This window comes from Macrotis lagotis, chromosome 7, assembly GCF_037893015.1.
Source record: "Macrotis lagotis isolate mMagLag1 chromosome 7, bilby.v1.9.chrom.fasta, whole genome shotgun sequence".
Lineage (NCBI taxonomy): Eukaryota > Metazoa > Chordata > Mammalia > Peramelemorphia > Peramelidae > Macrotis > Macrotis lagotis.
The window spans coordinates 222,443,877-222,469,341 of record NC_133664.1 but is presented as its reverse complement, the minus strand read 5'-3'; the positions used below and the strand labels follow the sequence as shown (position 1 = coordinate 222,469,341).

The 25,465-nt window shown below is 34.4% G+C and overlaps 1 protein-coding gene across 13 annotated transcripts in view; it reads left to right on the top strand.

Moving 5' to 3' along the window:
• The window catches only part of ERC1 (ELKS/RAB6-interacting/CAST family member 1), a 436,241-nt gene that overhangs the window by 249,643 nt on the left and 161,133 nt on the right, over positions 1–25,465 (top strand). For all 13 annotated transcript variants that reach the window (XM_074195002.1, XM_074195000.1, XM_074195006.1 and 10 more), the window contains one exon: positions 7,395–7,555. In XM_074195002.1, the coding sequence (XP_074051103.1) occupies positions 7,395–7,555 (161 nt within the window). The remainder of the gene's footprint in view (positions 1–7,394; positions 7,556–25,465) is intronic.

The following is a 25,465-nucleotide window of genomic DNA, read 5'->3' as shown; positions in this document are numbered from 1 at the left end:
CATAATTAAACAATTAGACAAGGGAAAAAAAGTGAGTATAGTTTCAAAAATAATAAGTAAAATGCCATCTAATTAAATTAAGTAATGCACACAAATATAGAATTCATCATCATCACAAACATGTAGAGTTTCTACCAGGATTGATCCAGAAGTAAAAGAACTATAAATAAAGTACTATAAACATATTAGTGCTCCTCCCCCACTGGACCAGTGATTATATCAGTAGATACATAAAAGGTATTTTCATTCCTTAATAAAAATTCTTTGACAAAGTTATAAAGAGACTTTTCCACATTAAAAAGTTCTTATCTTAATTAAAAAGCCAATATATTAATCAGTAGAGATGCTCTAGGAGTGGTTCCTCTGATATAAAGCAAAAATACCTACTTTTAGTACTTTTATTATCTCAAATGATATCCTATTTATGATGTGTCCAGTGAGATGCCTGATGCATGATTGCCTGCCCCCTTTCCTCTAATTATCAGTTATCTTTTGTTCATTTTGGGGAGACTAGATTCTCTTGTGTGACGCACAGTGTCTTCTGAGGCCCAATCCCAATTCTGATAGTTAATGGAAGCTCAGATACTTCACTTTCCACCCTGGACTTACTGGATCTCCCCTTGTTAGGCAGCCTGATGACTCTGCTCCCAGGATCTCACCATATTGCTGCAGCTTGTGAAGAAGCATGGCCCGCTTAATGCTCTGTAGCTCAGAACTCACCATGTAGGCTTTTCACTAAGCTTTAGCCTTCCTGGGAGCAGAAATTATAGATGTGTGTTACTATGGCTGGCATGACTTTTCAGGAATTATTATAATTTAAACTTAAAGATATCTGTCTAGAAAATCTACAGATATGAATAAAAATATGAATTTAAATGTGACCTAAGAAATCAGAATAATCCATGAAAATCTTTCCCATTTTTGTTTACTACCAAAAAAAGATCTATAATACACAACAAATAATGACAACTCTAAAACTGAAATCACTGAAATAAAAATATGAATAATTGAAACCACATTTTTTATGAGTAAGATTAATTTAGTTTAAAGATAATTCATTTCCTATTAACTTAAATATTTAATGCAATAACATCAGTGCCCAGGAGTTCCTTTAAGAATTGGAGGAAACCACATTGAAACTTTTTTGGAAAAAATGAGTTGATGGAATATCAAAGGGAATGCCAGAAGGAAAAATAAAAAATTTGCCTTTTCTTATATCAGAGCATTCATCAAAACTTACTGGGTCCCAGGAAAAGAAGAAAGAAGAAATCAACTCAATAGAATGGTCAGATACCTAACCACATGCATTTAAATTTTTAGTGTTTGATAAACTTAGTAGTATTTTTTAAATACTAATAAAAACTGGCTCAGTGAATCCCTACTGTATGTTGGATTTAAACAGCAAAAGGGTAATAACAAGCCTACAAGAAAACATTATATCTATCTTAATTGTGGAGGAAAGATGACTTAGACCACTTTGTTTACTGAGTTTTTTACTGAGATTTAGTGGCAACTAGTTATTTGGTTGTTGTCTCCAGTTTTAAACTGTAAACTCCTTTAGAGTGGGAACTGTGTTTTGCCCTTATTGATCCACCATTCCTGGCACTTGCTGTTATTGAATCTTGTCATTTATGTTCAACTCTTCTTGATACTATTTGGAGTATCATTGGCAATGATATTGGAGTAGTTTGCCATCTCCTCCTCCAGATCGTTTTATAGATCGGAAAACTGAGACAAACAGGACTAAGTGATATGCTGAGCACAGCTAATGAGCGTCTGAGACCAGATTTGAAATCAGGAAGATGATTCTTCTCAATTTTAGTTCTAGCACTCCACCTACTTGGCCCTCCTGGTAACAGGGTAATCAGTTAATAAATAAATACTTCTTGTTTTGGTGACTTGACTTTTTGCCCTACTGGATACTTGCCTTCAAAGTAGGTATGACCAATTATATCTTTAAAGAAATCTTATATAATTTTAATATATTCATAGGACACAACTTATTGGGATATTTTAATAAGGTGTTTTTATGCTACCAAATCACATTTTGTCATTAGCAATAAGCATAGTAGAATATTTAGTTCTTTGCATTTTTCAGTCAGTTATATGATAGTGAAGATGCAATTTACTGTAGAATATCACTTATGAAATATCATTTCTTTACCTTTAGAATACTCATTAATAGCAATAGCAATTATCTATGTTTGGATTATCCTCATAAAAATGTTATATATACTAGCCACATAGGACAATGATATTGGAAATATTTTGGTTGCTTTCTTTGGCTGTTAACAAGTCCAAATTTTTTTTCCTCTCACCTTTGATACTTTCTCCTTCAGAGGTTTTGTGAAACAGTTCCTGAACACTTAGGATTATGTTGCATCTATTTGACATGCAAAATTTTTTCTGAGTCCATATTTACAGTCACATTTACATTTACTTAAGATCATAGATTTAGAGCTGGAAGGTTCTTTAGCAGAGTACTGTATGGAAGGAGTACCTGAGATTGAGAAAAGCTAGTTGGTATCTGAGGCAGGATTTGAAGTTCTCACTCCAAACCCAGTGTTTTTGTTCATTATACCACATAGCTGCCCCTAAAGTACTGTAACTTGTGATTCAGCCATATTATCTTTTCCTGTTCTTCAAACAGTGGCACTTATGCTCTCACCTCTGCCTTAAGGAAACCCCCTCACTTCTCTTAAGACTTAGTTCAAGTATCATCTTCTACATAAAGCCTTTGTCAATCTTCCCAACTGCTAATATCTCTTCCATAAACTCTAAAATTCCTGGTACTGGAGTCCTAGCTACTTTTTACCATGGTCCCTTCCCACACATATTGTTTGTGTGACATTAGCCAAATCACTAACACATCTCCAAATCACTAACATCTTCTAGGAAGGAAAATTCTGCACAAAGCAGAGTGGGTGCCATCATTTTTCTGTAGAGTGAATGGTCTCATTCTATGATTCTCTTTGTGAATACATTACAGTCCTTTGTTTTGATTTTGTGGGTTTTTTCTATGATGCAGAATGTCTTAAATATTTCTAATAGGGACAGCTAGGTGACACAGTGATAGAGTACTGGCCCTGGAGTCAGAAGGACCTAAATTCAAATTTGGCCCACAAACACTTAATAATTACCTAGCTGTGTAACCTTGGACAAGTCACTTAACTCCACTGCCTAGCAAAAAAAAAATTCTAATATTTCATGAAGTTCCACTCCAAAACATTTTATATATCTCTTTTAAAAACTGATTTGCCCCAGAATGATGAAGTTCCTCAGATCTCATTTATTTCTAAAGATTACCCCTAGATCTATCTAATGAAACATGGGTTAATAGTTACTTTATTCTAGCTAATGATATGAGTTATTATTAACTACAAGATTTTTTTAAGATTTTTGCAAGGCAAATGGGGTTAAGTAGCTTGCCCAAGGCCACACAGCTAGGTAATTATTAAGTGTCTGAGACTGAATTTGAACTCAGGTACTCCTTAATCCAGGGCCGGTGCTCTATCCACTGTGCCACCTAGCTGCCCCAAGTTATTTCTTTAAACATACTTTTTCTGATTGCATTTTGCAAGCAGATATGTTTTTCTAGGAAAAAAAGATATTCTTATATAATTTAGGTTCAGATAATATTAATTCATAGTGTAACAATGATTTGACCTTTCTATTAGTGTGCACAGAAAAACAAGTACCATATTGTAAGCTTTCTATATCAATTCTCCCATTCATTAGTCTACTTTTTTTGTTTTGGTTTTGGTTTTTGCAAGTTAGTGTCCAGATGTGACTTGCCCAAGGTCATACAGCTAGGTAATTATTAAGTATCTGAGCCTGGATTTGAATTCAAGTCCTCCTGACTCCAGGACCAGTAGTCTATCTATTACACTACCTAACTGTCCCATTGTAGTTTACCTTTTTATACTAAGAGTCCACCCTTCCCATTTTCCCCAGTATTCTTTTTAAAAGTACCATATCCTCTTTACAAATGATAAAATAGCAAGATTCTAGCAAATCCTCTTACAATGTGAGATCTTTGGCATGGAGGGAGGAGAGACGAATTAATTTATTTTTCTCTGTACCCCTAGAGCTTAGCCAACAAAGGGACTTTAACATTTATTGATTGATTGTGTGTTGATCCACTTTAACTTCTTTGCCTGTGATCTTTGCAATGACATTTCTATTTCTTTAAGCATTTATGTTACTATGATTAAGTTAATGTCCAGATGTGATCATTTCAATTTCTTCACTGGTGAAAAGTGGTTTGTTTTTTAAATCTTCAAAAATCTTTGCTACCTTTCATCTGTTTGTTGTCATACTTTGACTTGTATCCTTAAATGTTCTTGGATCACTTTGCTTAACTAGATCTCTTGCCAAACTTTTAAACTGGTTTTTACTTTTCATTGCTTTCCATTATTTTGTGAGGAGATACTACTCATAATCTTCAGTTGTCTTTTTTCATATTTATATTCTAGATCTCCCCCTTGACATGTAGAACAAGTTATTTTCTGAGGTACATTTTAAGCTCTTTTGACCTCTTCATTACGATAATTGATTATATTATATTTTATTTTCCTATAATAACTTGTTTTCCTTCAATAACTTGTTTTAGTAGGTCAGATTGGAATGATTATGACATTTGTTTTTATCAGTTTGATTCTATATACTAATTAATTTTGAACTTTTTGCTAAAATAGGTGTTCTTAGCTTTTTTTTTGTTTAATGGACCTCATTTGGCAGTGTGTGTCCCTTCTCAGAAAAATATTTTAAAACATGTTCATATATATATATATATATACATATATATATATATATATATAGAGAGAGAGAGAGAAATTTCCAGCATTACAAAGGAAATAAATTATTGAAATGTACTTATCAGAATATTAAAAAAAAGAAAAAACACCCAAATTCGCAGATCCCAAGTTAGGAACCCTTGCTCTAAAAAGTCAATTGTGTGTACAAGGTAGTTGATTCAAGAATGGTTCCTAGGGCGGCTAGGTAGCACATTGCATAGAACACCAGCCCTGGAGTCAGGAGTACCTAAGTTCAAATCCAGCCTCAGACATACCTAGCTGTATGGCCTTGGGCAAGCCACTTAACCCCATTGCCTTGAAAAAAAAAGAAACACATTTTCATAGGAAACTCTTTAGAATGCTGAAGTAGACCATTTATTTTATAAGGATTAATAGAATCTCTTTTCTTTCTAATTGGTTATCTACCTCTGATTTCACAGGCAGGATGTACCAATTGTTGAATTTGCATGGAAGATAGAAATGTCACACTTGAAAATTTATAGATTCTAAAAAAAGGGAGAAGATACCAGGCAGAGAAAAGGGAGGTATATCTAGAACAGAGACAACTTGTCTCAAGAAAGACCAGACCTGAAAATGTGTATCAATGTTTTGCTTTGTTTTTGTTCTTGGACAAAAACAATTGGGCAAAACTGCTATAAATTTCTTATAGATCATATACTTATATTTTATTATTTATTTATTTTATTGAACTAAGAAATAGTACTATTAGTAATAACATCCTAAAAAGCAAAGTCAATGAAATTAGTATGTCAGCAACATAAAAGCAGATGTGAAGTTCTACTTTTAAAATGGATCTCAGAGCTTCCTTTTAAGGAAAAATAACTATGGGGAGACTATTAACTGAGGAGTTACTAAGTAAAACACTATTTGGGTTCAACTTAATTTAAAAATTAATTTATAAGGGGAAGCTGGGTGGCACAGTGGACAGAGCCCTGGTCCTGGAATTAGGAGGACCTGAGTTCAAATTTGAACCCAGACACTTAATACATAAGTATTTATTATATAAGCTGTGTGACCTTGGGCAAGTCACTTAACCCTATTGCCTTGCAAAAAGATTTTTTTTTAAATTTAACTTAGACTTTCCAGTCCCATAGTTTAATAGGTACTACTATCCAGCCAAGGAGATGGAAAGGATTGGGAGCTAGAAGAGTAGGTTGTCTAGTTTTGTTATTTTTTTTAGGTTGGATTTGGTTTTTTAGCAAGGCAATGGGGTTAAGTGTCTTGCCCAAGGCCACACAGCTAGGTAATTATTAAGTGACTGAGGTCAGATTTGAACTCAAGTACTCCTGACTCCAGGGCCGGTGCTCTATCCACTAGGCCACCTAGCTGCCCCTAGTTTTTAATTTGTTGTAATCCATATATCCTTGTTAATAATCTGTACTATCATGTGATTGGTCTGCTTCTGGCCCCTAATGCTAAAGATAGAATTTTTACTAGGAGTAGAGTTATAATTGTTAAAAATTCTGTCTTTCATTCCTCCTTCACAGCTTTCATTGCCTCATTCATTAGGAAAAAATTTATTACCACAAAAATTACTGTGTGACAAATAGCATGTTTATGATTGTTGGCAGTTGGCTAGGTGCTTACTCAGGGTTTTTGGGTTACTAAACAGATATATTTTGTGACAAACTTACTTTTACCCCCCCCAATTAAAAATGCTATTATGAATAATTTTCCTTGTAGGATTACGAAGGAAAAAAAATGGAAATGGCTCATGAAGTCTGTACCTTGTCTTCTGATTCATTTTGTCTTTTTTTTATCTTTCCCCACTCTATTACTTTCTATTAGTCCTTTGAAAATAATTTTTTTCATGTTCCTTACGGTTTCTGTCTGCCCAGATTTGGAATACCCCTCTCCTTGGTTTCTAGTAGTTTTTCAAAGGAAAAATGGAGTAGATAATAAAAGTCAGATTTCAGTGGATAAAAACAACTCATTTATTTGTACATCTTAATTTATACCGTCTTTTTCTTTAAGAATGCATCATTGAGGGGCGGCTAGGTGGCGTAGTGGATAAAGCACTGGCCTTGGAGTCAGGAGTACCTGGGTTCAAATCCGGTCTCAGACACTTAATAATTACCTAGCTGTGTGGCCTTGGGCAAGCCACTTGACCCCATATGCCTTGCAAAAACCTAAAAAAAAATGCATTATTGATAGTTCCTTCTATTTTCATCTTCAGTCATCCTTCCCTACTTCTACTATATAACTTTCACTGTGATTTATAGAAGATTCTTCAAAAAATGATTTTTAATAATTTATTATGTTTTAGAAATCTCTGAGATGTTAGAGTATGTGGTACTGGGAGGTTCACGAAGAAAGGAAAGTTTTGCTTTGTTTTGTTTTTTCACTTAACCCTATGGAAAGAAATGTGATTGATTGCTTACAAACTGTGACTTAAAACTTCAGATGATATTATATTAACCTTAAAGACTCTTTAAGTAAGTCAGACACCTTAGATTTGTATTCATTTGTTTCAAGACATAATCAAATTTCATAAACTCTTATTGCATTTGCTGCCATGACTGAAATCATTTTTGATGATTGTGTTCCATTTCTTTCTTGTTTCCATGTTGCTTAAAGGTTGAGGAGTTGATGATGGCCATGGAAAAGGTAAAACAGGAGCTAGAGTCCATGAAAGCAAAGTTGTCTTCTACTCAACAGTCATTAGCAGAGAAGGAAACTCATTTGACTAATCTTCGGGCAGAAAGGAGGAAACATTTGGAAGAGGTCTTGGAGATGAAGTAAGTGTTTATAATTTAATTCATGCAAATACTTATTAGTCATCTGTTCCCATATTGCTTTTATCTTTTCTCATCATTATTCATTAGCACTTAGAAGTGGAAGGAATGTTAGTGGCATCTAGGCCAATCTTCAATACTATGAAAAGTTGCATTAGCTCTTTTGTTTGTCACATCACACTTTAAACTCGTATTGAACTTGCAGTCCATTAATACCCCTAGATTTTTTACTGATACATTACTGTCTTAACTAAATTAATTCTGTTCTATACAGTGCCTATTTATACCTTTAAAATTGTGTGGTCACTGAGAGTGTAAGGGAAAACATCTCTTATCCAGAAACTTTATGAATGAAGAATTTCTGCCAAATTTTTCCATCATTTTAGTTACCAAGTTCCCACATAAAATATTCTCAGTGTTAGCTGACTTTCCTTCCTAACTGATGATTCTTGACTGTTGTAATAGTGATAATTCACATCTCTATAATACTTTATGGGTACAGATTTCCTTACATACTAGTGCACATTTGTACAATTGATACTTACAACCTTATGAATTAAACAGTGTAAATATTTTTTTACTATTTTAGATGAAAAAATTTAGCCTTAAAGAGCGTAAATGCTTTGCCCAAAGTCAGAGCCAGAAATTCAGTATCCAAAATCTATACCTAGGGTTTATTCCACTATACTTTGCTGCTTTATCCTTACTAACTTATAATTCATGCTAGATTTGATGCTTGACAATTCTTCCTGCTTCTTACATTTAAATGATCTTAGATATGATAAAAAATGGTGTGGTGAAAAGGCACTAGATTTTAAAGTAATATTTTACTTTTTAAGATCTATCTACCTGCTGAATGTACTATAGGGGAAGGAAGTAATACAATGTAAAACAACTCAAAGCTGAGGGAAATCATCCCAGATGTCAAGAGATTAGAGAGTGGAAGAATCTGATAGCTGGAAAAAACACTTGTTGTTGGAGTTAACTGATAGGAAATTCTCACCAGAGATGAATGAGGCATATCCTCTAAGGAAGAAGCAGCTTCTTGTTCTCTATGCATAAATGCCATCCAGTGAGAGAATAATTCAGAGAGAGAGAAGATTGCTTTTAAGTGCTTGTTAAACTTGTTAAACTGGCATAAATAATGGAGAATGCTGTCTTTTTAAGTAGTTATTCATGTTTTCTTAACCCTTTTTTTCCTCCATGGCAGTAATATCTGTGATGTTTTCCTAATTTCCCCTCTTTAAGATAATCCAAAAAATTGATTCGTAAGACTCAGCATTTGTGTCATTCCCCTCATGGACTTGATCTGGTTTCAGTCACTCCTTACTGTCTTTGTTTTCTTTAGCATCATTTCTACTTCTCATGTAGCACATCAAATACAATGATGTTAAAGTCCAGATCCTACTTTTGATAAGGGAGAAAGTAGTTTGAAAGTTTATTTTAACTTCTGAAACATTTTTGTCAATATTTGGTAAATCTAAGGCTAAACTGAACACTAGAAAAACATTCTGTTTTAGAATAACATGCTCAGATTCATTTGTAATTTTTGGACAATATTTTACAAATAAATGATTGCCCTAAATTTGGAGAATTATTCAACTGTTCAATATGGTAACTAAGGTTGACAGTAGAAACATTTTTTGTGTTTTAGCCAGACCTCAAAAGAAAAAAAATTTATTGGCAGTGCCATTAGTTTTAGTTTTCATCCTTTAAAAAATTATGAATCAAAAACTCAGCTAAATGGAAAGAAACAATTTAGATTATGAGATCTTCTATCATGAAGAGAACTGGATGAACCCCTGTTCCTAAATCCTTCATACAGGTTACTGTTGCAGAACTACCCACTGCAAAACTTTGAAGTGTAAAAAATTATTTTTTTAAGAAAAAAATTTTTTATTGATCTCTAATTTTGACTATCCTGAAAGTTGGTTTGGGGGGGAACATCTCTCAAGATTTATATGAGAATCATAACAATTTGTAATGATTCGTTTTATGTCCATTTTGTGGACAAGTAATTGAACTGAAACACCATGTCAAAGGTTTATTGATAAGTCTGTGTTAAATAAAGATACATGTTGACACTTTCTTTCACCTAATACCTTTTCCATTCTCTCAATCTCAACTCTGAATTTATCAGTTTAGACAAAATTACTGTTAATGATATGTAAATTATTATTGTCAGGCAATAGCAAAACATGAAAGACATTTTTAAAAGGTTTAATTTGCAATTCAGCAATACTCCCCGAGTGGTCTTTGTACTCAGGAAAATAATTCATTGGACTTTAATTTTCTATATCCTTATTGATTGCTAGTTAGGCTTGATCCCTGTTCTAATACACTCTGTTACTAAATGTCTATCTTCTCTCCTCTGCTTTCCAATCTATTTGTGATGACTTTCACATGGTAACAGAAAGTTCATTTTTCAATACCAATGGAAGCCCAGTGCCCCTGGAAACAAACAACTCTTCTTACCTGCAGACCAAATTATCTGCAGAATGTCAGTTATCCAATCAGGGATTTGTTCAACTCTAGTCCAACAAGGAGGCAGAGTGAAGAGGATGGAGTGAAAGGCTGCAGTTTTGCCTAACTTTATCTACCTAGAAAGTACTTTAAGCTGAATCCAAGAGCAACTGAGGAAGACAGATAGAGAGGATTGTAGACCATAGAGTGGAAGGTTCATTGGGAGCACAGCACAAGGGAAGCCCAGCATGCTAGAACAGTAAAGAGACTGAACATCTATACAGAAGGAGATGCCAGGGACCCGTGTTAGTGCTGGGAATTATAATAAATGCCATCTGGCAACTTCATTGCCTGTTATCCAATTCTGGATCATTCATCCAAGGCAGAGAGAAACAGTTGTGATTGTGAGGAGCAGTGGGGCCTCTACCTGTGTAAGAAGCAAAAAGCAAGCCAACTATGGCTCTAATCCTAAGAACAATAGAGTTTCAATTCTACCCTTTAGCCCACACGTATGAAGGAAAGAGATCCCAGCTAAGGAACCACCAGTTTAGTCAATCTAAAATTGCTGAACAAAACTACAGACTAATTGTGATTGAATCTAGTGGCAGTCTTATTTTTTAATGTTATTTTGTTTTATTTTTTCAGTTGCATACAAAAATAGTTTTCAGCATTCATCTATTTGTAAGCTTTTGAGTTTCACATTTTTCTACCTCTCTCACTTTCTTCCTCCCTCCCATGACAAATACAGTGATGTAATCTGATATAGATTAAGATGTACAATCATGTTTAACGTATTTCCATACTAGTCATATTGTGAAAGAAGAAGAATCAGGACTAAAGGGCAGGAAAAAGAAAAAAACATAAAACAAGTTTTAAAAAGTGAAAATAAATATGCTTTGGTCTGATTCAGACTATATAATTTTTTTTTCTCTGAATGTGGAGGGCATTTTTCATCACAAATCTTTTGGAATTGTCCTCTATCACTGAACTGCTTAGAGGAGTTAAGACCATCATAGATGATTATCACCCAGTTTTGCTGTTAATGTGTACAATGTTCTATCCACTTGACTTAGCATCAATTTATATGAGACTTTCCAGGATTTTCTGCCTGCTCACGATCTCTTACAGAACAATAGTATTCTATCACATTCATATACCATAATTTGTTCAGCCAACTAATAGACATCCCCTCAATTTCCAGTTATTTACACTACAAAAAGAGTTGCTATAAATTTTTTGTACATGTTTTTTCCCCTTTTTGTACGTGTTTTTCCCCTTTTTTGTGTGATCTCTTTGGCATATAGACCTAGTAGTGGTATTGCTGGATCAAAGGGTATGCACAGTTTTATTGTCCTTTGCACATGGTTCCAAGTTGCTCCCCAGAATGGTTGGATCAGTTCACAACTCCTCAAATTATACATTAGTGTCCCAGTTTTCCTACATTCTCTCAATTGATCATTTTCCTTTTTGTGTCATTTTAGCCAATCTCATAGGTGGGGTTGTACTTTAGAGTTGTTTTAATATGTGTTTATTTCTCATCAATAATAAATTGAGCATTTTTTCATATGACTTTAGATAGCTTTAATTTCATCTGGAAACTGCCTGCCGAAACTTATTTATACACAAATCAACAGACCAAAACTTGGTCAGGAATTTGCAGAATGTAGACCAGGATGGTGGTGAATACACTTCTACCTAAATCATGATACTTAGAACTAATAACAACTTAAAAGCTCCTAGATTGAGTTTTGAAACTAGCAGAAAGTTATAAAAGACAAAGCTCTGACTAGAACCCCTCCCAGTCCCACCCCAAGACATATCCCAGGAATGAACAAAAATTAACACAAATATAAAATCCAAAGTTAAGAAATAGACTAGGAAAATGAGCAAACAAAAAAGAATAACAGGATTGATTTTATTCTCATTCTCTCTCTCTCTGTCTCTCTCTCTCATACAGAAATTAATCTTACCCAACAGGAATGTAAGAGAAACAGTAAAGAGAAGGGGTGAGGAATAGAACTTTTAAAAAATTAAATATTTAAGCTAGACTTTTGGAAAATATTGAATGGGAATATGAAAATATATATGCTTTCTCAGCTATGCATATGGTATATTTACAAAAATTAACCATAAAAACTTCACAAATTTGTGAAGAAATGTTTCTTTTTCTGCTCATAATGCCAAAAATTGTTTTTCAATGAAAGGCCTCTGAAGCATAGATTAGAAATTAATTTGAAACTAAGAAACCTAATCCTAAAGTGTGAAAAGCACAAATTATAGGATCAATGATTTCATTAAAGATGACAATGAGACAATATGCAAAATTCTTCAGGATTCGGCCAAAGAAATACTACTATAAGATTTTTTAATCTCTAAATGTTTACACCAGTAAAAATATCAATTACATCAGTAAGTTGCATATAGAATTGCAAAAGCAGGAAAAACAGCAAATTTACTCCTCCCCAATTAAACAATAAAATCCTGAAACTCAAAGGATTGGAAAAATAGAAAATAAAATAATAACTAACATCTGTATAGTGTTTAATATGAACCAGACTCTTTCCTAAGAACTTGCATTTATTATCTTATTTTATTCTCACAACAATCCTGAAAAGTAGGCATTATTATTATCCTCATTTTATAGATAAGGAAATGAGTATAAATGATTTGTTGAAAGAAAAATGGCTAGTAAATGTCTCTGGCTGGAGTGAACTAAGATCTTCCTGATTACCAATCAGGCACTCTGTTCACTGTTCAGCCTAACTGCCCCTAAAAATAATGACATCAATAAGTAAAATTAAGGCTGTCTTAGTCAGGGGTAGGGATTGGGGACAGAAATAGTGTAATAAAACACATTTATTAATAAGAAGTTTGATTTTTAAAAAGAAAACCAAATTACCAGTATCAAAAATGAAAAGGGGGCTTGACAACTAATGATGATATAAAAGCTAGTATTAGGAGCTGTTTTGCCCAACTGTGTTCCAATGAAGCTGATAATCTAAATGAAATGGTTGAATTTAAATATATATATATATATATATATATATATATATATATATATTTCTCAAATTAACAGAACTGAAAATAAAACTCAAAGAAAAATAAATTGAATAATCCAAGGGAGGAAAAAAAACAGAATCAGTTGAATTTATGCATAAATTCTACCAAACATCCAGGGGACAGTTAATTCCAATTGTTATTGATTAATTAGTAAGGTCTGACTTCATAATAGCTTTTGGAGATTTTCTTGGCAAAGACTGGAAAGGTTTGCCATTTCTTTCCCCAGCTCATTTGACAGAAGAGGAAACTGAGTCAAGGTCTAGCTTTATATTGCCTGAATCACCTAGCTATCGCCATTAATACCAATTTTATATAAAATATTTGAAAAAATAAAGAATTCCTTTTATGACATCAATTTTATCTTGACACCTTAAACCCCAAAAGTCAGAAAAAAGATAAATATTGGTGAAAAATTTTTAAATAAAGTACTAAAAGTAAGATTATAACAATATATTACAAAGATCATATATTATGCTCAAGATGGATTTATACCAAAAATTATAAGGGCTATCCCTCATGTTAGCAAAATTATAAGCATAATCAATCATGTTAGTTTAAAGAATGATTATTTCTATAGATGGAGATAAAGCTTTTGTCATATAATGTTCATTCCTTCTTAAAAACATAGAAATTAGTGGATAAGAATTAAAGTAATATCTATTTAAAACCAAGAGCAAGCATTATTTCTAATAGGAATAAACTGGAAACCTTTCCAGTAAAATCATGGGTGAAGCCAAGAATGTCCATTATCATTTTTATCATTATTTATTACCATAGAAATGCTAACTCTAACAGTAAGACAAGAAAAAAATTGAATCATAGATAATGAGAAAGCACATTAGTTTTTGAAGTTGATATGATTGTTTTCTTAGAGAACCCTAGAGTTAGCTAAAAAACTAGTTGAAGCAACCACTTTTTCAAATTAGCAGAATATAAAATAAACCCTTACAAGTCATGGGCATTTCTATATATTATCAACAAAACCCTGTAGGAAAAAATGAAAGAGAAATTAAAATAATGACAGAGAATATAAGATGCTAAAAAACTCTACCTGCTAAGATACACACAAACTGTATGAATACAATTTCAAAAAAATAGGCTTCACTCAAATAGACAGGCATATAGACAGAAATATAATTCCTCATGCATAAGCCAAATCAGTATAATAAAAATAAAATGCTACTTAAATTAATTTACTTGATCAATGCCCATACCATTCAAACTGCCAATGAATTACTTTATAGAACTAGAAAAATAGAACAGAATTCATCAGGAGAAATAAAAGGTTAAGGTTATCAAGAAAATTCCTGGAAAACTATGTGATGAAGGAAGTGGGTCTTGTAATACCAGCTCTCGAAGTGTTTTACAATGCTATAATCATCAAAACAATTTGGTATCATAAAAGAAATAAGAGATGTTGATCATTGGAATAGATAAGGTAGAAGCAAATGAGCACAGTAACCTGGTGTTTGTTAAACTCAGTGACCTGAGTTCAGATTGACAATTGTTAAGACAAGAGTTCAGTATTAGATAAAAGCTGCTAATACTGGGAAGTAGAATGGGAGAGACCAAAATGTCATACCATGTTCTAACATATCCTCAAAATGGTTATTTGATTTAGAAATAAAAGGTGGTAGCATAAGCGAATTAGTGGAACATGGAAGAAATTTTCAGTCATATCAATGGATATAGAAAGGGATCATACCAAATAAAAGATAGGTTTATGAGTGGTTAAATGGATAACTTCAATGACATAATTTTAAAGTTGTTCATAAACAATCACTGTAAAACTTGAATAAAAAAATAGGAAATTGGGGGGAAATAATTATAACAAATCTCTTTGATAAAGGTCTTATTTTTAAAAAGGTATTCAGAACTGAGCCATATTTTTAAGAATGAGAATGAATCTGGACAGCAATTTGGAATTATGCCCAAAGGGCAATAAAACTGTGCATGCCCTTTGATGCAACAATACCATAATTTTTTAATTTTATTTAAAAAAAATTTTCCCCAGCTATAAAGCAAAAGCAAGTTTCAACATTTACTTTCAAAACCTTGAGTTACAAATTCTCCTTCTTCCCACCTTATTCCTCCCATTGAAAAAGTTAAGTTACTTGGTATAGGTTAAAAATGTTTAGCCACGAAAGACATTATTTCAGTAGTCATGTTGAAAAACATAACCCCCCACCCCAGACACACAATCAAAGAAAGAGAGCCTCAAGAAAAATAAAGTGTGTATGTGCGTGGGGGGAGGGAAGTATGCTTCAGTTTGTATTTAGATACCATCAGTTCTGTCTTTGGGATGGATAGCATTCTTTATCATAAATACATCAGAGAAATTGCTTCAACATTTTTCCCCCCACAGTTGCTATCAGCCAAACCATTATTATGTCTCTATCCCAAAAAGGCCATAAAAAAGAGAAAAGGACTCACATATGCAACAATATTTATAGTAATTCCTTTTTGTTATGGCAAAGAATTGGAAATTCCTCAGTTGAGGAATGGGTCAAACACTTAGGGTATATAGTGTTGAAGTACTGTTGTTCTGTAAGAAATAATGAGCAAAAGGCATCTGGGTGGCACAGTAGATAAACCACCGGTCCTGGAGTCAGGAAGACCTGAGTTCAAATCCGGCCTTAACCACTTAATAATTGTCTAGCTGTGTGACCTTGGGCAAGTGACTTGACCCTATTGCCTTAAATTAAAAAAAAAATTTTAATATTGGGACTTCCAGCCAAGATGGTGGACAGAAGACAGGAACAGTTCTAAGGTCTCCTGATCTTTCCCCATCTGTCATAAGAAACAAACATCTTAAAATCTGACCCACAAAACCCAGAAAGTAAAGCCAGGAGAAAGAACATCTACCTCAGGATTTGCCTTGGGTGAGTCTGGGCACAAAGGGTGGATCAGCCCCAGATCAGCCAGATTAGCGATTGAATTGGAACCAGGGAGTCTAAAGGTCCAATAGATGGAACTGTTCTATCAGCAGTGGGGCTAGATGGCTGGGGCTTGAGTCAGCTAGGGAGCAGAGGCACTGGTGTTGATGCTGACCCTTTGGAGCTCTCCAAACAGGACTGGGGGAAGAGTTCCAGTGCAGGAGAGCTGGGGACACCATGCCTGGGCTTCTCTGGTCTGAGGAACTCTAAGTCCATGCCCCATTTCAGCTGAGATTTCTTCCCAGAACAAACAATTGCAGACTACTTCTGCCTCAGGCTCAGGTGTGAGTAGAAGAACCAGCCCAGCTGACTGTAGGAAGAGGGATGACCTCAACCCAGGCTACAGCCCATCATTGATAGAAGACAAAAGGATTCAATAGCTTCAACTCCTCGCTTCAAGCTAAGGGAGAAGGAGAAGGCGTCAATCAAGGTCACAGACACTGCAGAGAAAGCAACCAGCACCTCCTACTGGTCAGCCAAAGAAATTGCACTCAGTGAATAAAGCCTCTAGGGATCCCAACATTAATCCCCTGTGAACCAGCCCATCCTCAACTCAAGGTCTTAGCAAAATTAAGAAGGGTCAGTGGAAAGGTGGATCCATAGAAACATTCTTGGGAGGAAAAGACCCTAACTCAGAGAGACCTTGAACCTCAGAGAGGAATATGATCTGGTCTCCAGCACAGAAAGACTTCCTTGAAGAAATAAGGAAGGAGTTTAAAAATCAACTGGAAAATTTGGGAGAGATGCAATACCTTCCAAAAAGAAAACAAATCCTTAGAAAATACAATTGGACAAATACAAAAAGAGAATAAATCTCTCAGATCCTCAATTGGGCAAATGCAAAAAGAAAATAATTCTCTCAAAACTTCAATTGGTCAAATGGAAAGCTCGTTCAAAAGTAGAATTGACCAATTGGAAAAGGAGTTACAAAAGGTTAATGAAGAAAACTCCTCCCCCCAAAAAAGAATGGAGTCTACTAATGACTCCATGACACAGCAAGAGTCAGTTAAACAAAATCAAAAAAATAGAAAAAATAGAGGCAAATGTAAAATACCTCATCAACAAAACCACTGACCTCAAGAATAGATCGAGGAGGGGCAACCTGAAAGTTATAGGACTTCCTGAAAACAATGAAGAGAAAAAAAGCCTGGATTTAATAGTACAGGATCTAGTGATGGAAAACTGCCCTGCTATCATGGAATCGGAGGGCAAAGTAGTTATTGAAAGAGTACATTGATCCCCACCAGAAAAGGATCCTAAAATGAAAACACCAAGGAATGTTGTGGACAAACTGCAGAACTATCAGATAAAAGAGAAAATCCTCCAAGCAGCCAGAAAGAAACAATTTAAATATCAAGGAACCACAGTAAGGCTCCTGCAAGGGTTCTGCAGGACCTGGCAGCATCAACTTTAAGGGATCAAAGGGCCTGGAATGAGATATTTTGAAGAGCATGGGAGCTTGGAATGCAGCCAAGAATCTACTTTCCTGCAAAGCTGAGCCTTCTCTTCCAGGGAAAAAGATGGACATTTAACTAAATGGAAGAATTCCAAAAATTTCTGATGAAAAGACCAGAGATAAACAGAAGATTTGGACATCAAACAGGAGGTTCAAGAGACACATGAAAATGTAAAAAAAAAAAAGGGTGGCAGTAAAAGGAAAAAAATGCAATCCACTAAGTTGAAACGGGCTATATCCCAGCATGTGGGTAAAAAAAAATTCTCATAAACCTTGAGAAATGTAACCCTGACAGAGAGGATACACCTAGCCAGAAATGATGGACATTCATGACCTATCCATGAGACTACTATCTAATGCTTTTAGCTAATGGCCCTGTCTAATGGCTTTAACCCCACTTGGGAGAAAGACTCTAATAACTCTCAGGAATTTTGACTCTATATGATAGAATATACAGAACTAGAAGGGACAGACACTCAGAATTTTCTATGACTTAGATAGAAGGATCTAAAAAAAAAGACTACCACCCTAAAAAGGGGGACAGGAAAGAGACTGGAGGAGGGAGGGGATTGAATGGGGTAAATCTCATTACACTCAGAGGTACAAAAAAACCAATGGTACTAGTGGGAAAGAAGGGAGCAGAGGAGACACACCTGAATCTTCTTCTCATCAGACTTGGCTTAAAGTCAACCTACACATACTCAGTTAACTTATAAAACATCTAACCTTTCAAGTATGAAAAGGGGAACAGGGGAGCGGGGACGGAGAAAGGGAAGGGGAGTGGGGGAAATAAAGGGAAATAACAAAAGGAAGGAAAGGGAAAGGGGAAAGAAAGGGGAGAGTGTGATATAGGAGGGCAAACACTGAAGGGGGTGGTTTTCAGAAACAAAATATTGGAGAATATGGATAAAAGGCGAGGAAAGGGGGAAAAATACAAACAGGGAAGATAGCACAGAGGGCAATAAAGAATTAGTAATCATGACCTTGAGTGTGAATGAGATGAACTCTCCCATAAAATGTAAGCAAATAGCAGGGTGAATTAAAAACCAGAATCCTACAATATGCTGCTTACAAGAAACTCATTTGAAGCAGAGAGATACATATATAGTAAAGGTAAAAGGTTGGAGCAAAATATATTTTGCTTCAGCTGAAGGAAAAAAAATATGGGGTAGCAATCCTTATCTCAGAGAAAACAGCAGCAAAAATAGATAGCATTAAAAGAGATAAGGAAGGAAACTTTATCCTCTTAAAAGGTACCATAGACAATAAAGTCATTTCAATATTGAATATATATATGCACCCAGTGGGAAAGCATACAAATTCTCAGAGGAGAAGCTGAAAGAATTACACGAAGACATAGAGAGCAAAACTCTAGACTAGTGGGAGACCTCAACCTCCCGCTATCAGATCTACATAAATTGAATCATAAAACAAACAAGAAAGAAATTAGGGAGGTAAATAGATTGTTAGAAAAATTAGATATAGTAGACTTATGGAGGAAACTGAATGGGGATAGGAAGGAATATACTTTTTTCTCTGCAGTACATGAAACTTATACAGAAATTGACCATGTGCTAGGACATAAAAACCTAATGATCAACTGCAGAAAGGCAGAAATAGTGAATACATCTTTTCTCAGATCACAATGCAATAAAAGTCATATGCAATACTGGGCCAAGAAGATACAGACACAGAACAAATTGGAAACTGAATAACCTCATTTTAAAAAATGAGTGGACCAAAAAACAAATTATAGAAAGAATTAACCATTTTATCCTAGATAATGATAATAATGAAACAACATACCAAAACCTATGGGATTCATTCAAAGCAACTCACAGGGGATATATTATAGCTCTAAATGCTTATTTGAATAAATTGGAAAAAGAGGAAATCAATGAACTAAACATGCAACTAAAAAAAAATTAAAGAACAAATCAAAAATCCCCAAATACCAAATTAGAAATTTTAAAAATTAAAGGAGAAATTAATAAAATTGAAAGCAAAAAAACTATTGAATTAATAAATAAAACCAAAAGTTGGTATTATGAAAAAACCAATAAAATTGATAAACCTCCCTTCAATTTGATTAAAAAAGAAATTAAAAAACCAACTTGCTAGTATCACAAATGAAAAAGGTGAACTGGCCACCAATGAGGAGGAAATTAAAGTAATAATTCGAAATTATTTTGCCCAACTCTATGCCAATAAATTTGATAATCTATGTGAAATGGATGAATATTTACAAAAATATAAGTTGCCCAGGTTAAATGAAGAAGAGATTAAATACCTAAACAACCCTATCTCAGAAAAAAAAATTCAACAAGCCATTACTGAACTCCCTAAAAAAAATCTCCAGGGCCTGATGGATTCACAAGTGAATTCTACCAAACATTTAAGGAACATTTGGTTCCAATCCTATATAAACTCTTTGGAAAAATAGGGAAAGATGGAACTCTGACTAACTCTTTATATGAAACCAATATGGTGCTGTTACCTAAACCAGGAAGAGTTAAAAACAGAAAAAAATTATAGACCTATTTCCCTGATGGATATAGATGCAAAAATCTTTTTTTTAACTTTTGAGAAATTTGAGAGAACTTAATATCTGCGAATGATGTTTCTTATAGAATTAATATTTTAAAAGTTTCTCAGAATGATTTTGTATCCTTTTCTTCTTTTTTGTTGGTTGTTATTAAAGATATTTGAGTTTCACAATTTTCTCCCAATCTTGCTTCCCTCCCCCCACCTCCACCCCACAGATAGCACTCCTTCAGTCTTTACTATGTTTCCATGTTGTACCTTGATCCAAATTGGGTGTGATGAGAAAGAAATCATATCCTTAAAGAGAACAGAATTCTCAGAGGTAACCAGATCAGACAATAAAATATGTTTTTTTTTTTTTTCCAAAATAAAGGGAATAGTCCTTGTACTTTGTTCAAACTCCACAGCTCCTTATCTGGATACAGATGGTACTCTCCTTTGCAGACAGCCCAAAATTGTTCCCAATTGTTGCACTGATGAAATGAGCAAGTCCTTCAAGGTTGAACATCACTCCCATGTTGCTGTTAGGGTGTACAGTATTTTTCTGGTTCTGCTCATCTCACTCAGCATCAGTTCATGCAAATCCCTCCAGGTTTCCCTGAAATCCTGTCCCTCTTGGTTTCTAATAGAACAATAGTGTTCCATGACATACATATACCACAGTTTGCTAAGCCATTCCCCAATTGAAGGACATTTACTGGATTTCCAATTCTTTGCCACCACAAACAGGGCTGCTATAAATATTTTTGTACATGTAATGTTTTTACCCTTTTTCATCATCTCTTCAGGGTATAGACCCAGTAGTGGTATTGCTGGGTCAAAGGGTATGCACATTTTTGTTGCCCTTTGGGCATAGTTCCAAACAGCTCTCCAGAAGGGTTGGATGAGTTCACAGCTCCACCAACAGTGTAATAGTGTCCCAGATTTCCCACACTCCTTCCAACAATGATCACTATCCTTCCTGGTCATACTGGCCAATCTGAGAGGTGTGAGGTGGTACCTCAGAGAAGCTTTAATTTGCATTTCTCTAATAATTAATGATTTAGAGCATTTTTTCATATGGCTATGGATTGCTTTGATCTCCTCATCTGTAAATTGCCTTTGCATATCCTTTGACCCTTTGTCAATTGGGGGATGGCTTTTTGTTTTAAAAATATGACTCAGTTCTCTGTATATTTTAGAAATGAGTCCTTTGTCAGAATCATTAGTTGTAAAGATTGTTTCCCAATTTACTAATTTTCTTTTGATCTTGATTACATTGGTTTTATCTGTGCAAAAGCTTTTTAATTTAATGTAATCGAAATCATCTAATTGGTTTTTAGTGATGTTCTCCAACTCTTCCTTAGTCATACACTGTTCCCCTTTCCATAGATCTGACAGGTAGACTAGTCCTTGATCTTCTAATTTGCTTATAGTATTGTTTTTTATGTCTATGTCCTGTAGCCATTTGGCTCTTATCTTGGTAAAGGGTGTGAGGTGTTGGTCTAATCTAAGTTTCTTCCACACTAACTTTAATTATCCCAGCAGTTTTTATCAGAGGGAGTTTTTATCCCAGTGGCTGGACTCTTTGGGTTTATCAAACAGTAGATTACTATACTCCTCTCCTGCTTTTACACCTAGTCTATTCCACTGGTCCACCACTCTATTTCTTAGCCAATACCAAACGGTTTTGATGACTGATGCTTTATAATATAATTTTAGATTGGGTAGTGCTAAGCCACCTTCATTTGCATTTTTTTTTTTCATTAAGCTCCTGGTCATTCTTGACCTTTTTATTTCTCTATATGAATTTACTTACAATGTTTTCTAACTCATTAAAGTAATTTTTTGGAATTTTGATTGGTAGGGCGCTAAACAGATAGTTTAGTGTTGGTAGAATTGTCATTTTTATTATATTAGCTCTCCCTGTCCATGAGCAGTTGATATTTGTCCAGTTATTAAAATCTGATTTAATTTGTGTGAGAAGTGTTTTATAATTGTTTTCAAAAAGATTCTGAGTCTGTCTTGGCAAATAGACTCCCAAATATTTTACACTGTCTGAGGTTATTTTGAATGGAATTTCTCTTTCTAGCTCTTCCTGCTGTATCTTGCTAGACATATATAGGAAAAGTTGAGGATTTATGGGGGTTTATTTTATATCATCTATTGATATGATCATATGATTTCTGATAGGTTTGTTGTTGATATAATTGAGTATACTAACAGTTTTCCTAATATTGAACCATCCCTGCATTCCTGGAATAAATCCTACTTGATCATAATGTATTATCCTGGTGATGACTTGTTGTAGTCATTTTGCTAAGATTTTATTTAGGGTTTTGATGCGAACATGTTGAATAAAATCTTAGCAAAATGATTGCAACAAGTTATCACCAGGATAATACAATATGATCAAGTAAGATTTATTCCAGGAATGCAGGGTTGGTTCAATATTAGGAAAACTGTTAGATTTGTTGTTGATATAATTGAGTATACTATCAGAAATCATATGATCATATCAATAGATGCTGAAAAGGCTTTTGACAAAATACAATGTCCATTCCAAATAAAAACACTAGAGAGTGTAGGAATAAATGGACTGTTCCTTAAAATAATTAGCAGTATCTATCTGAAACCATCAATAAGCATTATATTCAATGGGGAGAGGCTAGAGGCGTTCCCAATAAGATCAGGGGTCAAACAAGGGTGCCCATTATCACCACTACTATTTAATATTGTATTAGAAATGTTAGCTTCAGCAATTAGAGAAGAAAAAGAAATTAAAGGAATTAGAATTGGGAAGGAAGAGACAAAACTCTCACTATTCACAGATGACATGATGGTCTACCTAGAGAATCCCAAGAAATCATCTAAAAAACTACTGGAAACAATTAGCAATTTTAGCAAAGTTGCAGGTTATAAAATAAACATTCATAAATCCTCAACTTTCCTATATATGTCTAGCAAGAAACAGCAGGAAGAGCTAGAAAGAGAAATCCCATTCAAAGTAACCTCAGAAAATATAAAATATTTGGGAGTCTGTTTGCCAAGACAGACTCAGAATCTTTTTGAAAACAATTATAAAACACTTCTCACACAAATTAAATCAGATTTAAGGAACTGGACAAATATCAACTGCTCTTGGATACGTAGAGCTAATATAATAAAAATGACAATTCTACCAAAACTAAACTATCTTTTTAGTGCCCTACCAATTAAAATTCCAAAAAATTAGTTTAAGGAGTTAGAAAATATTGTAAATTAATTCATATGGAGAAATAAAAAGTCAAGAATTGCCAGGAGCGTAATGAAAAAAAAAGTGCAAAAGAAGGTGGCTTAGTCCTATCCGATCTAAAATTATATTATAAAGCATCAGTCATCAAAACTGTTTGGTATGGGCTAAGAAATAGAGTGGTGGACCAGTGGAATAGACTAGGTATAAAAGCAGGAGATGATTGTAGTAATCTGCTGTTTGATAAACACAAAGAGTCTGGCTATTGGGGAAAAAACTCCCTGTTTGATAAAAATTGCTGGGAAAATTGGAAGTTGGTATGGAAGAAACTTATATTAGACCAACACCTCACACCAGATCAAAATGGTTACAGGACATAGACATAAACAACAATACTATAAGCAAATTAGAAGATCAAGGACTAGTCTACCTGTCAGTTCTATGGAAAGGGGAACAGTTTATGACTAAGGACGAGTTGGACAACATCCCCAAAAACCAATTAGATGATTTCGGTTACATTAAATTAAAAAGTTTTTGCACATATAAAACCAATGTAACCAAGATCAAAAGAAATGTAGTAAATTGGGAAACTATCTTTACAACTAATGATTCTGACAAAGGACTCATTTCTAAAATATACAGAGAACTGAGTCATATTTTTAAAACAAAAAGCCATTCCCCAATTGACAAATGGTCCAAGGATATGCAAAGGCAATTTACAAGTGAGAAGACTATAGTCATGAAAAAATGCTCTAAATCATTAATTATTAGAGAAATGCAAATTAAAGCTTCTCTGAGGTACCACCTCACACCTCTCAGATTGAGCAGTATGACCAGGAAGGATAGTGATCATTGTTGGAAGGGATGTGGGAAATCTGGGACACTATTACACTGTTGGTGGAGCTGTGAACTCATCCAACCCTTCTGGAGAGCTTTTTGGAACTATGCCCAAAGGGCAACAAAAATGTGCATACCCTTTGACCCAGCAATACCACTACTGGGTCTATACCCTGAAGAGATTAGGAAAAAGGGTAAAAACATTACGTGTACAAAAATATTTATAGCAGCCCTGTTTGTGGTAACAAAGAATTGGAAATCCAGTAAATATCCTTCAATTGGGGAATGGCTTAGCAAACTGTGGTATATGTATGTCATGGAACACTATTGTTCTATTAGAAACCCGGAGGGACAGGATTTCAGGGAAACCTGGAGGGATTTGCATGAACTGATGCTGAGTGTGATGAGCAGAACCAGAAAAATACTGTACACCCTAACAGCAACATGGGAGTGATGTTCAACCTTGAAGGACTTGCTCATTCCATCAGTGCAACAATTGGGAACAATTTTGGGCAGTCTGCAAAGGAGAGTACCATATGTATCCAGATAAGGAAGGAGCTGTGGAGTTTGAACAAAGTGCAAGGACAATTCCCTTTAATTTGGGAAAAAAACAGATAGCTTATTGTCTGATCTTGTTACCTCTTAGACTTCTCTTTAAGGATATGATTTGTTTCTCATCACACCCAATTTGGATCAAGGTACAACATGGAAACTAAGTAAATACTGACAGAGTGCCTTTTGTGAGGGCGAGGGGGGGAGGGAAGCAAGATTGAGGGAAAAATGTGAAACTCAAATAATATCTTTAATAAAAATAAATTTAAATTAAAAGTGATAAGGAAACTTTATGCTCCCAAAAAACTCATTTCAATACTGAATATATATGCATCCAATTGGATAGCATCCAGATTCTTAGAGGAAAGGATAAAAGAACTACAGAAAGACAGACAGAAAAAGTCTACTAATGGGAGACTTCAACCTCCCACTCTATGATCTAGATAAATTGAATCATAAAATAAACAAGAAAGAAGCTAAAGAAGTAAATAGATTGTTAGAAAAACTAAATATGGTAGACTTAAGGAGGAAATTGAATGGGGATAGAAAGGAATATAACGTTTTCTCTGCAGTACATGGAACTTATACAAAAATTGACCATGTACTAGGACATAAAAACCTAATGATCAACTGCAGAAAGGCAGAAATAGTGAATCCTCGTTTCTCAGATCACAATGCAATAAAAGTCATGTGCAAATTGGGTCAAGGAGATACAGACCCAGAACCAACTAGAAACTGAATAACCTCATTTTAAAGAATGAGTGGACCAAAAAACAAATTATAGAAAGATTATTTTATCCTAGATAATGACAATAATGAAATAACCTACCAAAAACCTATGGGATTCACTCAAA